The sequence below is a fragment of the Protopterus annectens genome, chromosome 6.part1 (assembly GCF_019279795.1).
Source record: "Protopterus annectens isolate FY-2018-M chromosome 6.part1, PAN1.0, whole genome shotgun sequence".
Taxonomy (NCBI): domain Eukaryota; kingdom Metazoa; phylum Chordata; order Ceratodontiformes; family Protopteridae; genus Protopterus; species Protopterus annectens.
Genome location: NC_056738.1, coordinates 72,566,200 through 72,587,963, shown reverse-complemented (window position 1 = coordinate 72,587,963; position 21,764 = coordinate 72,566,200). Strand labels below are relative to the sequence as shown.

The window sequence follows — 21,764 nt, the reverse complement described above, 5'->3', positions numbered from 1 at the left end:
CAACCGGAGTGTCCTCAGAGAGGGGTGGAACTGTCCCGACATGTGAGTCAGTAAATCTGGAAGAGGGTCCAGAATCCAAGGAGTGTCCACAATGTATGGTTGAAGAAAGGGGAACCATACTTGACGAGGCCAGTGTGGGGCAATCAGAATCATTCTGCTTCCCAAGGATTGCGCTTTCTGAATCACCCTTGAGAGCAGGGGAAAAGGAGGGAAAGCATAAAGCAGACCGGGGGGCCAATCATGGACCAGAGCGTCCCTGGGTGATTCCCCCTGTGGGGGGATCAGCGTGAAGTAGTTGCTGCATTCTGCATTGAGGGGGCTGGCAAAAAGGTCGCAGCAAGGCAAGATTTGCTCTGCCACCAGAAGATTCAGGGACCACTCGTAAGGCATAAGTATCGCTCTGCTTAGCCTGTCCGCTATTACGCTGGACTTCCCCGGAATGTGCGTTGCTACCGTTGAGAAGCTATTGCCCAATGCCACACTCGCACAGCCTCTCTGTATAGGGGGTAAGATCGGGTCCCCCCTTGCTTGTTGAGATACCACACTACTGACATGTTGTCTGAGTGTATCGCAATAGTCCCTAGAGGAAGAACTTCCTGAAGTGCCTGCAACGCAAGAAGCACTGCTCCATCTCCAGGACGTTTATATGCAAATGTATCTCATGTTCCTGCCACTTGCCTTGGACTGTCCTGCCAAGATAATGTCCCCCCATCCCATCTGGGAGGCGTCCATGGTCACTGTGGCAACAGGGACGGAAGGAACGAAGGGCTTTCCCCCATTCAAATTGTTGGTGCTCAGCCACCAACGGAGGTCCTGCTTGCACATGGTGCGTGAGTAAGATGGGATGAGATAGTGGGAGTCTTTGGAAAGACCACTAGACAAATAGTAGCCATTGAAAAGACCATTGGACAAATAGTAGCCATTGAAAAGACCATTGGACAAATAGTAGCCATTGAAGAAGTCTCATGTGCAATCTCGCTAGGGCGACCAACATGACAGTAGCTGCCATGGTCCCTAGGAGTTGTAGAACCTGTCTTGCTTTCGCTTGTCTCAGGGGCATCAGTATTCGTATTTGTTGTTGCAATACTGTGATCCTTTCTTGTGGTAAGAATGCTCGCATTCGAATGGTGTCCAATTCTGCTCCTATAAAGGTGACATGATGTGATGGCAATAAGGCAGGTTTTTCCCAATTTATTGTTATGCCCAATTGATGACATAGGCTGATGGTAGCAGTCCTGGTCTGAACTAGTTGATTCCTGGTGGAAGCGGTCAGGAGCCAGTCATCCAGGTACGGAAACACCTGGAATCCCTGACGTCTCAAGTGAGCCATCACCACTGCCATACATTTGGTGACCACCCTGGGAGCTGTGGTGAGACCAAAGGGCAGGGCTCGAAACTGGATATGACGGGCTCCCAGCTGGAAGCGTAGGTGACTCCTGGATGCCTGTCCATCTTGGCATGGTAGTAAGCATCCTCGACATCGATGGAGCACATCCATACTTTCTCTCCCAACAATGGGAGAATAGACTGTAGTGTGACCACACGGAACTTGGACTTGTGTACGTAATTGCTGAGTTGACTGAGATCTAGTATGGGTTTCAGGGTCCCCTGTTCTTTTCGGCACCAAAAAGAATCTTGTGTAAGTCCCTAATCTGATTTGGTCTGAGGGGACTCGTTGGATGGCTTCTTTTTCTAGCAGCTGAGAGACCTCTGAGGCTGCTTGATCCCTTTGACTGGGTGAAACATCTGGGATTTTCTTTATTGGCGGGGGTACTGAAGAGAATGGAATGAGGTAACCTCTGGAAATTATCCTTAATACCCATTGGTCCTGAGTAATGCCTTCCCAGGCTTCCGGATATAAGGAAATTCGACCCCCGACTGGCTCCAGATAAGCACAGCCGGGCACACCCTCAGGAATGAGAGTATGGAATGCCACGGAAGGAATCACTGTCTCCAGAATTGCGGGGGGCCCCTCTGCCTCTGAGGCGACGTCTCCCTGAGTAACCCCCCCTCCCCTGCCTCTGGAATGGGGTTCACCTTGTGTGGCAGGGAAACAATCTCTGTGATTTCTTGAACCACATCTTCCCCCTGCACTGGGCCTTGGGATAAGGCCTAGAAGGGAGGGAAAAATGGACCCCTACCGCAGGCAGGGTCTTTCCCTCTTGCTCGCACCTGGTGAGGGTGTCTTTCACTTTGGTCCCAAACAAGGAGGAACCATCAAAAGGGGCATCAGTGAAGGAAGACTTAAAGGCCTCCGTGAAGTGACACAGGCGCAGCCAGGCTTGCCTTCTAAGGGCGACACCTGAGCTTGCTGCCCTACTCGCTCCCTCGGCTGCATACGAAATGAGCCGCATGGATGAGTTAGCAATGGAGTTAAGGGTAGAAACCTGTGCGTTGACCATCTGAGCCACCGCCTCAGGTATGTTACCTGCAAGAGTATCTCCCAACTCTCTGAGGAGATCTCTCTGGAGGTGAGTGAAGTGAGACAAATAATTCAGCGACCGTAAGGTGAAGGTTGCTGAAGATAGGGTACACTTCCCGTACTGGTCCATGGTCCTAGACTCCTTGTTAGGAGGATGGACCGATGAGGAAGACTCCGCAACTTCCTTCTGGGTGGCTGCCACAACCACCATGGCATCAACAGGGACTCCTTTTGATAGAAACTCCTTCCCTTGGGGTGCTGACAGGAATTTGTTAGGATGCCTGGGAACTGGCTCCACAGAATCAGGGTTTTCCCACACTCTTCGACAAATTAGGTCAAGAAGTTTGTCGAAGGGTGGAGACACCCAGGAGGTGTAGGGCTGAGCACCAAACACCTTAGGGAATACTGACTCCTCCACGGAAGGGGTTTTGGAAGGCCAGTCCCCTCTTTGTTTCAGTATCTCCAGGATATCGGAGAAAGAAACATCATCAGAGGAAGACTTGGGGGACCCTTTCTAGGAGGCTCCTCAGGCACAGACTCTGGGAGACCTTCAGAAAGTAGGGGACCACTCGTGGGGGTATCCATAGGAGCTGGCGCTCTACTGTCCATGGATAGGTGAGTGTCAAAAGTTCTCGCTGGGGTGGTGGGGGACGGCAAGACTGATCCGGGTGATGTAGCTGACGATCTGGCCAGCGCGCTCCATTTGGCCTCGAAAGCAGGTCCCCCAGAATCCGAGGACTGACCGACTTCTGAGGCCACAAAAGGGATCCCCAGAGCCAATGCACCGAGAGAGAGACTTGGAACCGGCAGACATACTGAAGTATCCCCTTCAAGCCCGACTGAAGAGACCCGAGTCTCGAACCCAGTGGACGGAACTGACATGGTCGGAGCCGAGGTCGGCACCGACAGACCCCGAGCGGGTATCGGAGCCGGCGCAGGAACATCACTCTGAGTGGAACACACCGGCTCCAACGACAAGGATGTGCTCGGAGGAGGAATCAACGCAACGGTCATAGGAGCCGACTCCGGAGCCGAAAACAATTTTGCCAAAACCGGCGACTGCAGGAGCCTCTGCACTATCCTATCGACATCCAAATCAGAAAGCCTGGAGGATTTGGAGGAAAGTGATCGAGATTGGGATCTCCTGTCTGGTGAACCATGCCTCACACTGGGCGACCGGCTCCGAATGGGTCCGAGAATGATAGGAGCCGACACCGATTCAGTTAACACCGATACCTCCTTCGGCCCCGAAGACAGTGGAGCCGAGGAGGTAGTGTCCAAAACATTAATCTTCTCCGGAGGCTCCGAGGTGGCAGATGGAGCCGTGGACATTTTCTTAGACCTTGAAGCTTTAGACTTTGACTGGGTACTAGGAGCCGATTCTACAGCTTCCTCAAAAGACGGTTTGATAAGTCCCTTTAATATTCATTTTTTCTCTCCTGGAGCACCCTACGACTGAACACGTGGCAAAAGTACACGAGTAAGTGGATGGCTCCAAGGCAGTAGACACACACAGAGTGTCCATCCGTGATGGACATTTTATATCCATATTTGGAACATTTTTTAAAGCCAGAAGGCTTATGCTCCTTCTGATCCTTAGACATTTTACAATGAATGCTAGTGACACATCTAGACGCAACTCACAAAAAGGGCGGGAAGCAGTACTATAAACACTAGGAGAATCTCTAATTGAAATGGTTCACCTGCAACACAAACACCAGAAAAAGCTACTAACACACACCAAGAACCTCTAACCTAAACGATTCTTATGGGGAAACACAGAGGGAACACAATACCCCAAATAACCAACAAGAAGGGAGGACTAGGTCCTCTAACTAAAATGGGTCTAGCCCTCTGGAACAGTAGGGATACCAAAAACTAACTGCCACACTCAATCACAGACAAACACACAAAATATCGATCAGCAACAAACAGTAGCTATGAAAATAGCTTTTGGGTAGAATAAACAAATTTCTCAAAGAGAAATAGCAAAAAAACAAGGTACTTAGCCAGAGCCAAGCAAGACCACGTCCGAACTACACAAGCGGCAAACGAGATCTGGGGATATGGAGCAGTGCACCATGGGATACTCTCTTAGCCCAGCCAATGAAAGACTTTCAACTAGTAAAATCGGCCGAGTCAGAGCCGATATTCGGCTCCGAACCCATGGGTAAAGAATGTAGGCGAGATAGGACCACATAACGTCATCTGTTTTTGATACTTAGTTTAATAAAACAAGTCAGGTAAATGAACAGTTAAGACTTTACATTTCTATTAAAACAAGTCAGGTAAATGAACAGTTAAGACTTTACATTTCTACCTGGTTTGACAATCTGAATATTTTTTTAAACACATGCTATTAAAATGGACACTTTTCCTAAATGTTTTTTTCTCCAGTTAACATTAAATAACGCTCTCTTCGTTGTTATTAAAATTCTTCTAGTTTACATGGGTTATTTTTCATCCACTTATATTGTTTAATTATAAATAAAACGAAGTTATGTCTTACCATAACATTCCATCTGTGTTGTCAGTTTTCATATATCCTTGACAGTGGGTTCGCTTTCGAACCCTCAGAACTGACTCAGCTGTTATTCCAGCTCGCACGTACCAAAAAACTCTTGAGCTCAGCTCTATCCATAATGCTCATCACCAAATTACCTCAGATCAAGTTTGCATAAAACAGCGGGAGACAAGGACCACAAAAAGATAACAGAATAAGAGACTTTATCTGAATCCAGAAAAGAGGACCTCTGTCACTGAAATATCCGATCCACCTTAAGAAGGCACAGGATAGAGGGAAGGATGGTGGGTTTGTCCAGAATACGCGAAGATCAACAACACAGATGGAATGTTATGGTAAGACATAACTTCTTTATCTGATGTTGTCAGTCTTCACATAGTCCTTGACAGTGGGACAGAATCCCCAGCAACCTGAATCTTGTGAGGTCTCAGGGAAGAATATTCCTGAGGAACATCCAGCTGAAGGATGCCCTTCCCCTAGAGACCAAATCAAGTTTGTAATGAGTAACAAAGGTATGTGGAGAAGCCCAAACAGCCACTGCGCAAATATCGTCTAAGGAAGCTTTGGAATGAAACACTGCATATGCTGCTACTGGTGGAGTGTGCCCTTACAGGCCTTTGTAGAGGTAAACTGCTTTTGTTATAGACAAAGATTCTACAGTCTTTAAGCCACTTTGCTAGGGTAACACTGGACACTGGTTTCCTTTTGCCACTAAAGAAAAGGAAACAAATGATCTGATTTTCTGAACTCTTATGTCCTCTGTAAACAGAAGTGTAGTTGTCTATGTACATCTAATAAACAGAGAAAATATTCACCTTTGTTAGTATAATTGGGGAAGAAAACTGGAAGTTGAATAGTCTGGTTAAAGTTGGATTCAGAAACTACTTTAGGCAGAAAACCAGGATTAGTTCTCAAGGAGACCCTGTCTTCATGAAAAATTATATAAGAAGGTTTACAGAATAAAGGTTGAATCTCTGAAATTCTCCTAGATGAGGTGACAGCCAACAAAAACAATGTTTTCCAAGAGAGGAATTTTATATTGCATTTGTCTGAAAGTTCAAAGGGGGATAAACTAATGACTGGAGAACTAAATTTAGGTCCCAAGGTGCCGATGGATCCTTACATGGGGGTCTGAGCATCAAGGTTCCCTTCAAAAAGGCTTTGCAAAGTTTACGGGATATCAGAGATAAGCCATTCAGACCAGAGTTAAAACTGGAGATTGCAGATAGATGCACTCGAATGGTAGATGCCGAGGGTCCTGATTCAAAAGTTGATTTCAAGAAGTCTAGAACCTTATCAACTGGAACCAAATAAGGATCAGTATTAGATTTAGACATCCACAGTGAAAATTTGTGCCATTTGCTGAGGTACAATTTTCTAGTGGAGGGTTTGTGACTAGCCAAAATGATTTGTTGTGCTGATTAACTAAAAGATAAATGCCTGCTAATCATGGGAATTGGAGAAGCTATGCGGTGAGCTTGAGGTTCTGCAGATTCAGGTGAACCAATCCGTCTGGATGGGGCAACAGGTCTGGAGTTGGTTCCAGCCTTAAAAGTTTCCGAACTAAATGAGGCCAAAAAAAGGGAAGCCAGATTTGTCGAGGCCAGAACGGGGCAATGAGGATTATCTTGTTCTTCCAATCTGATGGCTTTCTTTAGAAACTGGGATACAAGAGGAATCGGGGGAACTACATAAAGTAGACCAGGTGGCCAATGGTGGAGAAGAGCATCTCTTGGTGATTCCTCCAGAAGGGGGGAATCAGAACAAAGTAGCTGCTGCACTTGTTGTTCAGAGGGGATGCAAATAGGTCACAGCAAGTCTGGCCCCACTGGTGAAATATCCTTTCCACCACAGACAGATTGAGAGACCGCTCGTGAGGCATTAGAATACTTCTGCTTAATCGGTCTGTGATCAGATTGGAGCTCCCCGGAATGTGCATTGTGCTGAGAAAGTGGTAGGATGAAATTGCCCATCGCCAAACTCTGAGAGCTTCCTGAGAGAGAGGGTAGGATCTGGTCCCCCCCACTCTATCCGAGATGCATCTGTGGGTCACTATGGCTTGGGGTTGAGAGGGGACAAAGGGATGGCCCATCAAAATTTCATTGGAGTGAAGCCACCACTCAAGATTCTGCTTACATCGGTTGGTAATTGTGATCAAACGAGACACTGGCTGGTCTAACATTGACCGTTGAGACACTAGCAGCCATTGAAAGATTTGCATGTGATATCTCACTCATGAGACTAGAGTGAAAGAAGCTGCCCTGGACCCTAGGGCTTGTAGCAGCAGTCTTGCTGGTACTTTATTGTTGCAAACAATCTGGCTGACTTGACCTTTTATTCTTTGTAGTCTCTCTATGGGTAGGGATGTGATGGTCATGGTCGTGTTTATCCTTGTTCCGATGAACTAACTGCTTACATGGCTCCAACTTGGACTTTTCATAGTTTACAGTAATGCCTAGATCGGAACAGAGCTGAAGAGTGTAATCTCGAGCCTCCTTGAGGAGACCCCTGGTGGAAGCAGTAAGTAGCCAGTTGTCTACATATGGAAACACCTGGAATCCTTGCAGTCTGAGATGAGCTGCAACCACTGCCATGCATCTGGTGAACACCCTGGAGGCTGTGGTGAGACCAAAGGGCAGTGCTCTGAATTGATAGTGACTGGCTCCCAGCCAGAAGCGCAGATATCTTCTAGACCATTTGTCCATTTTTATGTGGTAATATGCATACTGAAGATCTCTAGAGGACATCCAATCACCTTTTCCCAAAAAGGGAAGGACAGACCGAACCATGACCCTCCAAAATTTGGTGTGCTGAACTGATCTTTTCAGCCTGCTGAGATCCAACATTGGTCTCCAGTCCCGTTTTCTTTGGCAATAAAAAGAAACTTGAGTAAATTCTGGATCCTATTTTTTCAAGTGGGACTGCTTGGATGACTTTTATTGAGCAGTTTTTGAATTTCTAGGACTGCTGCTTTCCTGTGATTGGGTGGAACATCCGGGGTTTTGTTTGTAGCCTTTGGTTGGACTAGAAAGGAAATTTGTAACCTCTGGTTATAATCCTCTGCACCCAAAGATCTTTCATTTTCCTTAGCCAGGCATGTTGGTGCAGGGATAATCACCCCTGACTGCCTCCAGAGACTGGCAATTGGGCTTCCTTCCAGGACCACTAATAGGAGTTCCCAGAAAAAGAATCCCTGGAACCCTGATTCTGCAGGCCACCTCTGCCTCTTCCTCGGCGTCTTCCATTACTGCCTCCCCCTCTGCCCCGGGAGAAGTCACTGCCATGTGTGTCCTGGAAAGGCCCTTTGGACTTTTTACACGATAGCCTTCTACTCCACTGGTTCTTGGAACAAGGCCGCTGGCTGGGGATTGGAAAAGTGTACGCCTACGGCAGAAAGTGTCTTTCCATCTTTCTCACGTCTGGCTAGAGTCTCTAACTTTGGAACCAAACAGGGATGTTCCATCAAATGGAGCACTGAAGAAAGACGACTTAAACAGCTCCACAAAATCATAAATGTAACCAGGCATGTCTCCTGATGGTGCCACCTGAACCCGGAGCTCTCTTTGTTCCTTTGGCAGTATGTGCAATTAGCCTCATGGACGAGCTGAATATTGATTCTAGGGTTGCGAGCTGAGAAGTCACTTTGTCTCGAACTCCTTTAGCCATTGCTCCTGAAAGAGTAACTCAAAGCTCTTTTAGCAGATCCCTCTACAAACTAGTAAAATGTGCAGGGTAATTTAAGGACCTAAGAGCGAAGGTCGATGAAACATATACTTGCTTCCCAAATCTATCCATAGCCCTAAATTCCTTATAAAGGCGATGGATAGTGGGACTTTTGTCAAGTTCCTTCTTAGTGGCTGCCGCTACCACCATGGCATCTACTGGAATTCCCTTAGTCCAGTGCGGCTGACCCTTAGGGGCTGACAATATGCGATTTGGTCTCTTGAGGATCAGCTTGATAGCATCAGGTGACTTTCATGCCCACTGAGCGATCAGTTTGATGAGGTTGTCACTGGGTGGAGAAATCCAAGAGGTGAATGGTTGAGCACGAAAAGCTTCAAGATATACTGATTACTCTGAGGAAGGTTGGATGGAAGTCTAGTCACCACTCTGTTTCAGGATCTCTAGGATCTCCCCAAAGGAAACATCATCAGAGGTAGACTTGGGGGAAACATCCCCTTCATCAAAATCAGTTTCTTCTGTGAATGACACCTCAGGGGAGTCCAAGTGCTTCCTCTTGAACTTTCTCTTCACAGGAATCTCTTTGGTGGAATGCTCCAAAGAGGTATCTGAACAGGACATAACCACAGTGGTAAGATCTTGAGCATTCTGTGCCCTCTGCTTCACGGAAGAGGCTGGAGGGAGCTCCAGTCAAGGGGAAAGAGCAGATGTTGACAGGGTAGGCAATGACTGCCAGCAATGGCAATGACCTCCCCATGGCCTTGAAGGCAGGCCTCCCCCAAAAAGGAATGAGAGTCCAAAACTGAAAATGACTCCTTCGGAACCATGATTCCACCCCGCACTGAGGAAGCCTCCTCTGAGACCGAGCTTATGAGTGTAGAAGTACCAAGGGGCATGGACGGCTCCAAAATAGCTGAAGATGAAACAATTCTCCTGGAACCCGCAACGAAGCTATGGGAGGTCTCCAGTTCAGACACACCCGAGACATTCAGGGTAGCGATCTGTGCCAAGATGGAGATCTATCTGGCACAAAAGCAACTGATACTGGAACTGTCGACACCATAGGCACCAACGTCTCAGTGGGAAGTCAGAGGAGGAAGAAGAATCATGGTGGATGTGGACATGGTTCCAGCAGCAATGGCACTAGGAAACAAAGCCAAAGACAATCCCCTCACCACAAGGAGCTGATCCACCACCATTCTCATAATATCCAATTCCATTATGCTCCTGGTGGATCATCCAGAGGAAATGGAGCGAGACCTAGGAGGATGCTTCTCCAAGAAGGGGCTTGGAGGGTGATCTGCAAAGGGGCCTATTGAAGGAGAATACCGGGTCCGTGGCAAATAGCTACAGGGCAACTCCTTCGGTTCCTGGACTTTGGGTGTTGTAGTGGAGGGGAACTGATGTGGATGGCACAGAGGAACTCGATGTAGAAGCCGGCACCAGCAGGGTCGAGGGTTGAGATGCCATGGTTTTCGGGTCAGAGGATGCTGCTGGAACCATAGGAGATTTAGAGGTTTTCGATATTGGTTCCTAGGAAATCTTCGGAACCGGATGAAGTCTCTTTCTGGACTTCTCTCTCTTACTGGAGGAAGAGGAAGAAATGGAAGGTGAACTACCCTCTGTTCTGGACCCTGACAGCGATTCTTCAAAACTGGATTTCAAAAGACCTTTTAGAATAATCTTATTCTTATGGTCGACTAGTGCCCTATGGCTAAAACTATAACATATGGCACAGTCTTCCTGTAAGTGTACAACCCCAAGACAATAAACACAATGAGCATGCCTGTCTGAATTGGGCATTTTTCTATCGCACTTAAGACACTTCTTAAAACCCGAGGTGCCTTTAGCTGGCTTGTCTGCCATAATGAGGAAACACATGCACACAAGGACTCCACTAAACTATACAGTGACTAACTATTCTCCATTTTTTTTTATAAAGAAAGTACAGAGAATACTGCGGTGGTGGTGCTGTGGTAGCGTTGTCGCCTCACAGTAAGACATTGTCTTGTTCGATTCTCAGCTAGAGTGTCTTCTGTGTGGAGACGTGTGAATGGGCGTACCTTCGTTGAAGGTTGTGCATCAGGGCTGGCAACTCGGCACGTAAAAATCTACTGCCATTCATTAGCGGACCTGAGTTCCGCTGTGGCGACCCCTAACCAGGAAAAGCCGAAAGACACAACAACAACAACATAAAGAAAGTACAGAGAATAACAAAGTACCAACAATGGTGCAAAAGAAATACCGAAGGTAAATGGGAAATGTACCAAAAATGGTACATAAAGCTACCTTAAGGTAGAAGAAAAGGGGATTGCACGCACACTAACAGCAAAAAAATGAGGAGTGGGTAGGGAAAAAACAACAAATCTTAAAATAAAGAAGAAAGGAAGTAACTTAGAGAGAAAAAGTACACTTACCATAAATGTAGATGTTTGAGTGTATTCACTGTTGCAGTCATCACACTTGGGTTATCTGCCTGAAGGGAGCCCTCAGTCAGCCCGAATACCAGAGGCTTAGTATTTCTGTGATGGTCTGTCACCCCAGGACTGACATCAGGGGTATAAAAACAGGCAGCCGACACCATTACATCAGTCTTTCTTACCGAGGAGCCCAAAGCAGAAGCAGTTCGCACAAGTGCCGGTCGGCCACTAGTTGAGTTTTCGTTTCCAAATTGAAACATCCTAAAGTCTTCTAAAGCTAAGTACCCTGTTGGGACCCTTTTATCTTGCTCTAACCGATGTCAGAAAAAGTTAATTGTCTCGCCTGTGGAAAGCAAATACCACACCGAGATTTCCATTCTTATTTTTAGAATTGTGGATTCTTATCTCTGGATGCGGACCAATGTCTATATTTCTGGTTTACACCTGGGGAAAACACAGGTGTTGTAAATAGCATTACAGTAATAAAAATGGACAGCTAACATCCAAGTTGTAGTACTTGCACATAAAATACACACAGGTCTACACAACACTGTTTCCTGCATCCATTGTTAAACAAACATCACTCTGTTTATAATACCTCCATTAGTGTTGAGGTGGGGAAGTGTACGATTACTGACAACCAGTTTCTTTCTTATGTAGTTTAAAACTAGTACTATAGGGTTCATATTATGTTACAGAAACTTTAAAAGTTCGAACGCTATAAGGTTGAACGCATATGTTCGAACTTTTAAAATTTTGAAAATGACAGAAAAAAAAACATAAAAAACCTGCCTAATGGTTGTAAGCAGGGGGCAAGCCCCCCTGCACCCCTCCCCCGCTCTTTAAATACATTAACTCCAAAACGCACTACAGTGCAGTAAAGGGAAATCTTCCCTTTCCGCACTGAACGGAGATCTCCGTTAACACGTATGAACTTTTAAAAGTTAGAACATATGGGTTCAACCATATAGCGTTCGAACTTTTAAAAGTTCGACAATGTAACAGGGAACCATTTTATATACTCAGAAATGGTTCTACATTGCGCCAAGGAAGATCAGATGCAGGATTTTCTTTTCGTACTATTTACTTGTTTTAGAGACAAAGAGGATAGCATTGTTGAATTAGGCCAAGGGGCTTTGAGGGATTATGGCATTTTTTTGTAAACAAAATGCAGACAGTTGAGAATATTTACCTTTTTATTTTTTTTACTCCAAGTAAATTTAAAAAAAATACTCCAAGTGCAGAGTAGATGTTGGGAGATATGAAGGGGACAAAAGATGGAATTTGGTGCATGTGTTCTGGGAATGTTTTGGATTCCCAGACTTCAAACATTTTACAAAAAAAATGTTTTAGTACAACTACTAGCTAAACGTGGCCTTTATGGAAATTATGCATTTAAGTCAGAATATAGATCTAGAACAATTATGGTACAGGAAAGCTCTGCTAAGCATTCTGTTAACAGCTAGAAAGCAGTTACTACGAGGTGTAAGCCAAATATTAAACTAACACTAATGGATATATTAAGCATCATGGAAGAGTTACAGGACAGGAAGCATAGATCTCAGAGAAAGGGGAAAAGTAGATTCATCTTAAATATATTTGTGAGACCAGTATGTACAAAATAATGCACAGATGAAATAATAATGAGAGACAGCTGGTAAGATTTGTACTGGCAGGACTAAACTAAACTAAGCTAGTTACGAAAATAAAATTGCCAAAGATTCCAAAGACAACCACAAGGCATTCTATAGTTATGTCAAGAATCTAAATGGCAATGCTCAGATATGCTCTGAGTTACAACAGAATGGCATTAAATATTGTGATTCCAAGGATATTGCCAATATCTTGGCAGATCAATTTAGTGCCAACTTCACCCCCCTCTCACCCCCTAAAGGGCCCATCTCAATACCAAAAGATTGCCAAATTCCGGTAATCACGGCCACACAGGTAGAAACCGCACTCTCCAAAGCTAAGAATACAGCATCCATGGGACCAGATGACATCCTGGGCTGTGTACTACATGAACTACAAAATTAAATGGCACCTCAGCTAAGTGTCATGTTTAATCATAGCCTCACCTCAGGCTTCGTGCCCATTGAGTGGCACACAGCTACAGTTATCCCACTCCACAAGGGGGGATCCACCTTCGATCCCGGGAACTACCATCCCCTCAGTCTGACGGGCCTGATTTGCATGGGCATGGAATGCATTATCATGGAACTTATAAACAAAGACATTGACAATCTTCAAACACTGGACCCCACATAGTTTGCATTCGTGAAGGGCCGATCTTCTCTCCTGAACCTGATTGACTTCTTTGAATCAGTCTCCAGAGCTGTGGACGAGGGTAAAGCAGTCCACACAGCCTATCTGGACCTAGCCTAGGCCTTTGACACCATCCCCTACTCTGGAATCATAGATAAACGTACTAAGCTGGACATAAATCCTTATGTCACTCGATGGGTTGCCAACTGGCTTACTGACAGAAACCAGACTGTAAAAGTAGCCTACTCCAAATCCAGCTCAAGACAAGTGACAAGTGGAGTACCTCAGGGTTCAGTCCTGGGACCGCTCTTGTTTGGCATCTACTTCTTTGAAGTAAAGGCCAACACTAAGGGACTCTGGCTAACAAAGTTCACAGATGACTGCAAACTAGGAGCCATTACTGAATCCCCAAATGATGTGGATATTCTAGAAAAGGGCCTTACAGAAACAGATGCTTGGTGCCAGAGCCATGGGCTCAAGCTTAGTGCCAAGAAATGTACAGTTATCCCCTTTGGGAAAAACCATGTACCCATGAATTACCACATAGGTGGCAGTACACTAAACATCGAAAATGTGATGAGAGACTTAGGGACACAGGTGGACAGTGGTCTCACCTTCGATAACCACATCACCACAACAGTCAGGAAATCCTTCTACGTGGCACACATCATCACTAAGGGCTTTTCATCCAGAAAAAAGGAGGTCATTGTCCCACTGTACTCATCCCTCATTAGACCCATTATAGAGTACAACGCCCCGTTTGGTATGTACTCACAAGACATCTGCAACAACTGGAAAGGCCGCAGAAATACCTCACTAAAAGAATCACAGGCCTAAAGCAGATGCCCTATGCTGACCATCTAAAAAAAATCAAGCTATACTCTGTGGCATATCGTCTACTCAGGGGTGATCTCTGCTTAACATACAAGGCCATGTCAAACCCTGAGCTGTTGGACATGCTCCACTTAAAGAAATCCCAATCCCTCAGAGCCACACGCTCCAGGGATCTAAACCTTGTCATTACAATGAACAAAACATGCTGGAGGGATAGGTTCCTGACCCAGAGACTCCCCATACTCTGGAATAGACTGCCCATACATGTCAAGCAGAGCGCCTGCTTGGCCCTCTTCAAAAAGAACCTTGACGACTGGATGGGAGATAGGAAATTCACCCTGGGGATCACGTCAGTCGCCCTGCTAGACAGGGGTCCAGGGAAGTAAATATTGTGGGAAGAAATATCCAGGGAATTGTTATGGCTAGGCTTGTATAGGCCCTAGGGCCGATATCCTAGTACCAACCTATGAACCTATAATAACATGGTTATTAACTGAAATGAGTGCACTGTGAGTTAATTTGATAACAAGACGTGTCTTATCAATAAAATTAAATTGTACAAAAAAATTAATGTATGTCAGGACTGAACTAGCAAAAATTACTTCAGGATGCCTTGAATTGAGCATTTGCTCATGTAACATGGTTTTACATGGAAAATTAAATAAATGCTTTAATTTAAAAAAATGTATGTCAGTATTAAAAGAATGATCTCTCATCAGAATTCAACTGACCTTGAACTTCACTTTTAACAAGGCAAGTTTCCATCATATACAGTAGAACTGTGACCATAATATTTAGAAGACGGCAGTCTTCTGTAACTTGTCGTGCCAACTCTTCGTTGCTAAATAACTGAACACTAATATGTACAATTCGGTTAGACATGGTGTCCGATTCATGGCTCTTCATCAGTGTTTTCATTATAAATGCATAGTGCTGAACGAAGGATTTAGTAAAAGAAATCTAAAAAGAAAAAAAAATATGTTACATACAATAAAATTCCATTTATAAAACATTAAGATGTGGTTAAGCATTAAGCTAGGACACTTAAAATAAAGCAATCTACATAATGTTTAACACATTGCTGCAACCAGGGTAAATCCATCAGATGCATAAAGCAGCACATGATACTCCCAATGTCGTACAACAGCCCTAAAAACCCAACAAAGGGAAATGGATGTCAAGTACCTACCTTAACAGTAGATCTACAGTGGTAGTTTCATCCCCATCACCTGTAAGACTAAGATCAGCACGACTTACATCAACACCTAAAACTCTCACACATTATCTTAACCCTTCACCTTTCCCATAACATTAAAGATCCATCACCAGATCCATGAAAAGAGAGAGCATTAACCTGAAAAAAAAACTCCTTTACTCCTGAATCCCTCACAACAAAATTGCCTGTCAGGTGAGGGAAGGAGTGTGGAAATGGCAAAATAAATGAAACTGCCTAAGTAACAGTATTGCTATGATAAGTAGAGAAATTTCTGTACATGTCCCCAAGTTTCATCTCTGTTACCAGCAGTGCAAGTCTCCAAACTTGGCTGTGGTCATCATTTCTCATGAAATAACACCTTGAGTAATAGTGGTCCTTGCCTTTTCACCCCTGCTATCTACTCATCATCAGTCCCTTCCCAAACTAATCACCGATTTGCTCCCTTCTCATTCAGGGCAAGAGTTAGCCAACCATCAGGGGTGATTCGCATTTTCTTAATTTCTGTTCTACAAACCTGTACAAACTCAGTTCCAGTAAGAGAGATGGGATGTGCAAAAACTTGACTGCACTGAGCAATCCCCTACTTCTGCAAAGGACATATGTCAGCAAGAAACCATCACAAACTCCCGAGTAGACTGTGGTCAAATGGGGCTCTAGGCAGGGTAATGGAGCCCCCCCCCCAGCAGCCATTTGTGTCCCATTACTTGGCTATTTCTCCCCAGTTACCATAAACACCACTTTACTTCTAAAAAGGTTATAGATATTTGGATTTAATTTAAAACTTCAACTTTTATAGCACAAAACAGACTTAGTATGAACAGTAAATTTGTGTGTCCTTGAAACTCACATTCATTGAAACTGCACTGAAACCCACATACACAGAAAATGCATCTGGCCATAGGTGGACTAAGTTTACCTTTGGGATGTTTTCAAACCATGGGCCCCTTTCACATATTTTTGGGATCATGTATACATGCATGCGTTCTTTGACTCGCCTTCCTAATTGTATTAAATTATTTTCGTTGTATAATACAGCACCACTTGTTACAGTTTGTTTAAAAACTGTAGTTTTGAACATTTTTGCAGTAAGCAATGAAATAAAAGTGATGAATCAATAATGACAAACTACACATTTAAGAACATTTCAACCATAAAAGGCCACTCAAACTTCTGTCATTGCAATCCACCATTATTAATTAATATACACAAACTCTGCAGAAGTAAAAATCATCGAAATAATTCCACATTAAAGCAAACTATATCTAATGAAGTGGTTGGTGGTGGCAAACAACTCTGTATTTCAGTTTATCTATAAATTCATTGCTTGCTGCCCTTGAAAACATTTTCCATGTTACATTTAAAAAAAATGCTGTACTGGTAATATTGCAATAGGGAATGGCTGGCAAACTGACAACAGTGACTAGGCATCTCATTCAAAGGAAGGTACAGTCAGGAGTGCAGCACCCATCCCCCTCTTATGCTGCACAGTAGTGTCAGCAATCATTCTACCTGTTGTGGGAAGAGAATCCATAACCTTCTTCACCAAAAATAGGTGTGCTACCTGTTGTACCAGTAACACTGAAGAACAAAGCTTTGAAATTTTATGCGCGACACTGACAGACTAATTCTTAATGCTTAACAAAAAATAAAAAAATAAGCAATAATACAACTAGAGGAGACCTGGCAATTGGTGTGGAAGTTTAAGGTACTTGCCTGCCCTTAGTTATTGAGCTAACTGGGGCATCACACACACACACACACACACACACACACACACACACACACACACACACACACACACACACACACACACACACACACACACACACACACACACACACACACACACACACAAGCTCCTAAAGGGAACAGATATCTACTCAATGTGCTGCATAGGAATCCTGTTTGCTCTGCATCTCCAGCTTCTTATGTGGATTTTGATGATGTTGTTGTCCAAACAAGGAGATTTCTGGGGTTTACAAAAATCTCGAGGTAAGAAAATTCTCCTGCTGGGTCCTACTGCTAGCTATATTTACAGAGTATGCAAGGATTTTTTACTTAAATATTTTATTGTTATTTTTACAGTAAAGCTAGGGATTCAGAGCCAACACAGGCCCCAGGCAACTACCTGGGTCGTCTACTGCTGGTTCCAGCTATGCCAACCTCAAAGCATGGCAGGTGGTTTTGCCAGTCTCCACAGAAGTATTCATACCATTCACAATGAAAATAATTGTCCAACCAATACCATATACTGGAACCACAAACAACATAAGTACTGGACCCAATGGCACAAACAAAAATTAGCATACAAACTTTTATTTAAACGCTTTCATCAACAGACTTCTTCAGAACACAATTAAAAAAAATGCTATGTAACTGGGCTTTTATAACAACCCATCCTAATTAACCATCCAATTATACAATTAAAAACATTTCAACAATTCCATAAACAAAATCATATTATAAAATACTATTTACAAAAAATGTTTTGTTATTTATTCAGCCATAAAGTACAGTTTTGTACCTACCATAAATGTAGATGTTCGAGGATCCACATTGCTGCAGTCATAACCTGTGGGTAGTCCGCTGTCCTCGGTCGGCCCGAATACCAAAGTGTTAGGCTGGCGTCAGTACGCAGTAGTACTTAAGCGCATGACCGACGCCATATCCTCAGTCTTTCTTGCCCCAGATGTCAGAAGGCCTAAAAAGGAAAGGCCATAGCCAAAATAGAAATACCCAACAACCAACCTAGATAACATAATAAGAAACCCCAACAGAAACACAGCAACCCCAAACTATAGAGGGGAAGGAGGGAGGGAAAATTGGACTGCAGCAATGTGGATCCTCGAACATCTACATTTATGGTAGGTACAAAACTGTACTATGTTCTTCGTCTCACATTGCTGCAGTCATAACCTGTGGGTAGAATCCCAAAGCAAAGGTAAAGGGAGGCTGGCAAACTAAAAAGCATTAGGAGCTGCCAACATGCCCTGTAGAACTGCAGTGGCAAACCCAGCCCTAGACTTAGAATAAAGAGGGAGATGGTAATGTTTAGTGAAAGTGTGCACTGAACTCCAAGTAGCTGCCTCCAAAATATCCTTAGTAGCTACCCCCCTTAAAAAGGCAGTAGATGTGGCGGTAGCCCTAGTGGAATGAGGTCTGATCCCAGCAGGAACATCCTTTCCATGATGAGAATAACAAAAAGCAATACAATGGCCAATCCACTTAGAAATAGTTTGCTTAGAAACAGCCTTCCCCTGTGAACCCAAAGCAAAAGAAATAAATAACTGTTGAGTCTGCCTGAATTCTTTAGTTCTGCTCAAATAATAGCGTAATTGCCTGTGAATATCCAAAGAATGCAAGACTTTTTCCCCTTTATTTTGGGGATCAGCATAAAAAGTAGGCAAATGAATAGACTGGTTTAAGGCCACATTAGAAATAACTTTAGGCATAAAAGTAGGGTTAGTACGCAAGGACACCCTATCCTTATGAAATATCAGGAAGGGTTCAACTGCCATGAGAGCCTGTAATTCAGATACCCTCCTAGCAGACGTAATGGCCAACAAAAAGGCAGTCTTCCAGGACAAAAACTTCAACTCAGATGTAGCAGCTGGTTCAAAAGGAGGTAAAGTAAGCTTTTCCAACACAAAATTGAGATCCCAGGAAGGGGTAGGAGCTCTACGTGGGGGTCTTATGTTCTTTGCCTCTCTAAGAAATTGTTTAAACAAAGGGTGAGAAAATAATAGAGGGTCACAATCATAGTGAGCAGAAATGGCTGCAGCATGAACTTTCACGGAGGAGAAAGACAAACCCTTGTCTAATAATTCAGTAAGGTACTGTAGTGTAAAACTCAAATTAGGCACAGAGACATCAAAGCTCTTTGCTGTGCTCCAAAGAAAAAATCTCCTCCATTTATCAGCATAAACTTTTCTAGTACTAGGTCGTCTGGCTTCCAAAATGACATTCAAAACTTGTTGAGGAAGCTGAGACCCCCCAGGATCTAAAACAGAATACACCAGGCTGTCAGATGCAGGGACTGTACCCTGACATTGAGAAAATGATTGCTTGCCTGGGACAAAAGGTGTGGAATTGGTGGCAAAGGCCAAGGAGGCTCCTGTACTAAACTCCTCAGCAGAGGATACCAGTGCTGACGTGGCCAATCTGGTGCTATTAGAATCATGCAAGGCTTGTCCTGTCTGACTTTCAAGAGTACCTTGGGAAGGAGAGGCAGAGGAGGGAAAGCATAGACGCGAAGGTTGTTCCAACTGAAAGATAGAGCATCCACTTTCCAAGCTTTTGGGTGAAACATCTTTGTGCAAAATTTTGGCAGTTGGAAATTTAGTGGAGAAGCGAACAGATCTATGTCTGGAGTTCCCAAGCCACTGTCAACTGTTGGAATACATGAGGATCCAATTTCCACTCATGGGGATCCACAATTTGTCTGCTCAAAACATCTGCTAAGGAGTTCTGTGCTCCTGGCAGAAACTGTGCTTGAAGAGTGATGTGCAAACTCAGAGCAGTCTCCCACAAAATCATAGCTTGTCTGCAAAGAGGGTAAGAATGGGTTCCCCCCTGCTTGTTGATGTACCACATGACTGTTGTGTTGTCTGTTTGAATCAACACCTGTCCCGGTTGAAGTAGATCCTTGAAGGCCATCAGGGCAAATTGGACTGCTAACATCTCCTTCATGTTGATATGCAAATGCTGTAGTCTGGGAGGCCACGTGTCTTGAATCCATTTCCCATTGAAGTGTGCTCCCCAAGCCAGGTCTGAGGCATCCATCGTTAAGATCTGACTCGCCTCTGGTCGGGTCACAGAGAGTCCCTTGTTTAGGTGACATTCCTGAGCCCACCACAAGAATTCCTTCTGGATGCAAGGTATTATCTGAATGACAGTGTCCAAATCGTGGCAGTGTTGAGTCCATACACTTTTGAGATACCATTGTAGCTTCCTCATATGCAGTTTGGCATTGGGAAGTACCAGAATGCAAGATGCCATGAACCCCAAGGCTTGAAGGACTGTCCTTGCAGTCAGCCTGGACATTAGGGATAATTGCTGGAAGTATAGGTGAAGATTTCTTTGTTTGTCCGGGGTCAAAAGGCCATCTGAGAGGCTGTATTCAGTCTCACACCCAGAAAGCACATGTCCTGAGAGGGTACTAGACTGGACTTTGTTTCGTTCACAGAATACCCTAGGCACCTTAAAACTGCCATTACATACTGTAGATGTTGAAGTAACTTGACTTTGTCTTGAGCAAGAATCAGGCAATCGTCCAGATAAGGATAAATTTGTATTCCTCTCAGTCTTAAGAAGGCTATCACAGGAGCCAGGACCTTTGTGAACACCCTGGGCAGTAGATAAGCCAAAGGGCAATGCAGAGAACTGATAATGAAAGTACCAGCCGAAAATGCAGGAATCTCCTGCAGCTGGGCCTGATAGGAATGTGAAGATAAGCCTCTTTGAGATCCAGAGTTACCATCCAGTGATCTTTGCCTAGCAGAGGCAGAAGTTGCTGTAAAGTTAACATCTTGAACTTTGGAATGTCTAGGTATGTATTGAGAATGGACAAATCCAGAATTGGCCTCCAAGTGTTTCCTTTCTTTGGCACAAGGAATAGGCAAGAATAAAACCCTAGGCCTACTTCTGATGGAGGTATCACCTGGATAGCCCCCATTTGTAAAAGTAAAGAAATCTGTTTGTGAGCCTCCAGCCTTTGCTGAGGAGGTACATCTGGCATGCCTTTGAAAGGAGGCAAGGTGTGAAAATAAAACTTGTAGCCTTGATTTATAATGTCCAATACCCATTTGTCCTGGGTGACCAAAAGCCAATTTTGTTTGAAAAGTGCCAACTTTCCTCCTAGAGGAGCTGCCAGACAGGAAGAATCTGGCAGCTGGAGATACAGGTCATTGGGTCTGTTTACGAAAAGGCTGACCCCTGCCCTCACCAGAAGATTGTGCAGGAGAACTCCAAGTCCTAGGTCTGAAAGAACCCTGAGCATGAGCTCTGCCCCTACCACGTCTAGACCTGCCCTTAGACTGAAAATCGGAAGAAGGGTAAGACCATCCTTTTGCAGGCCAATTCCTGCTAAACTTAGGGGGCTGCACTTGTAAAAATTCCTTAACCGTCTGCATGGACTTAGCTTTGTCTTCCATTTTTTTCAAAACGGACTCCACAGGACAACCAAAAAGAACTTCAGATTGAAGAGGAGCATCCAAAATTTGAGCTTTAACATGCTCTGACAAATTTTGATCCTTAAGCCAGGCATGCCTACGAATAACTGAACCAGTGGCAGCCACCCTGGAAGAAGCCTGAAGAGCATCGAAGCCACACTGCAAGGAATGCTTACCAACCTGATCTGAGGCATGAACTAAGTCCTGCAATTCCTTACACTCTATACCCTCA

The 21,764-nt window shown here is 44.4% G+C and overlaps 1 protein-coding gene across 4 annotated transcripts in view; it reads right to left on the bottom strand.

The window, feature by feature from the left end:
* The window catches only part of UBR3 (ubiquitin protein ligase E3 component n-recognin 3), a 4,226,407-nt gene that overhangs the window by 3,121,057 nt on the left and 1,083,586 nt on the right, over positions 1–21,764 (bottom strand). For all 4 annotated transcript variants that reach the window (XM_044075499.1, XM_044075501.1, XM_044075502.1 and 1 more), the window contains exon 8: positions 14,878–15,106. In XM_044075499.1, coding sequence (XP_043931434.1) covers positions 14,878–15,106 — 229 coding nt within the window. The remainder of the gene's footprint in view (positions 1–14,877; positions 15,107–21,764) is intronic.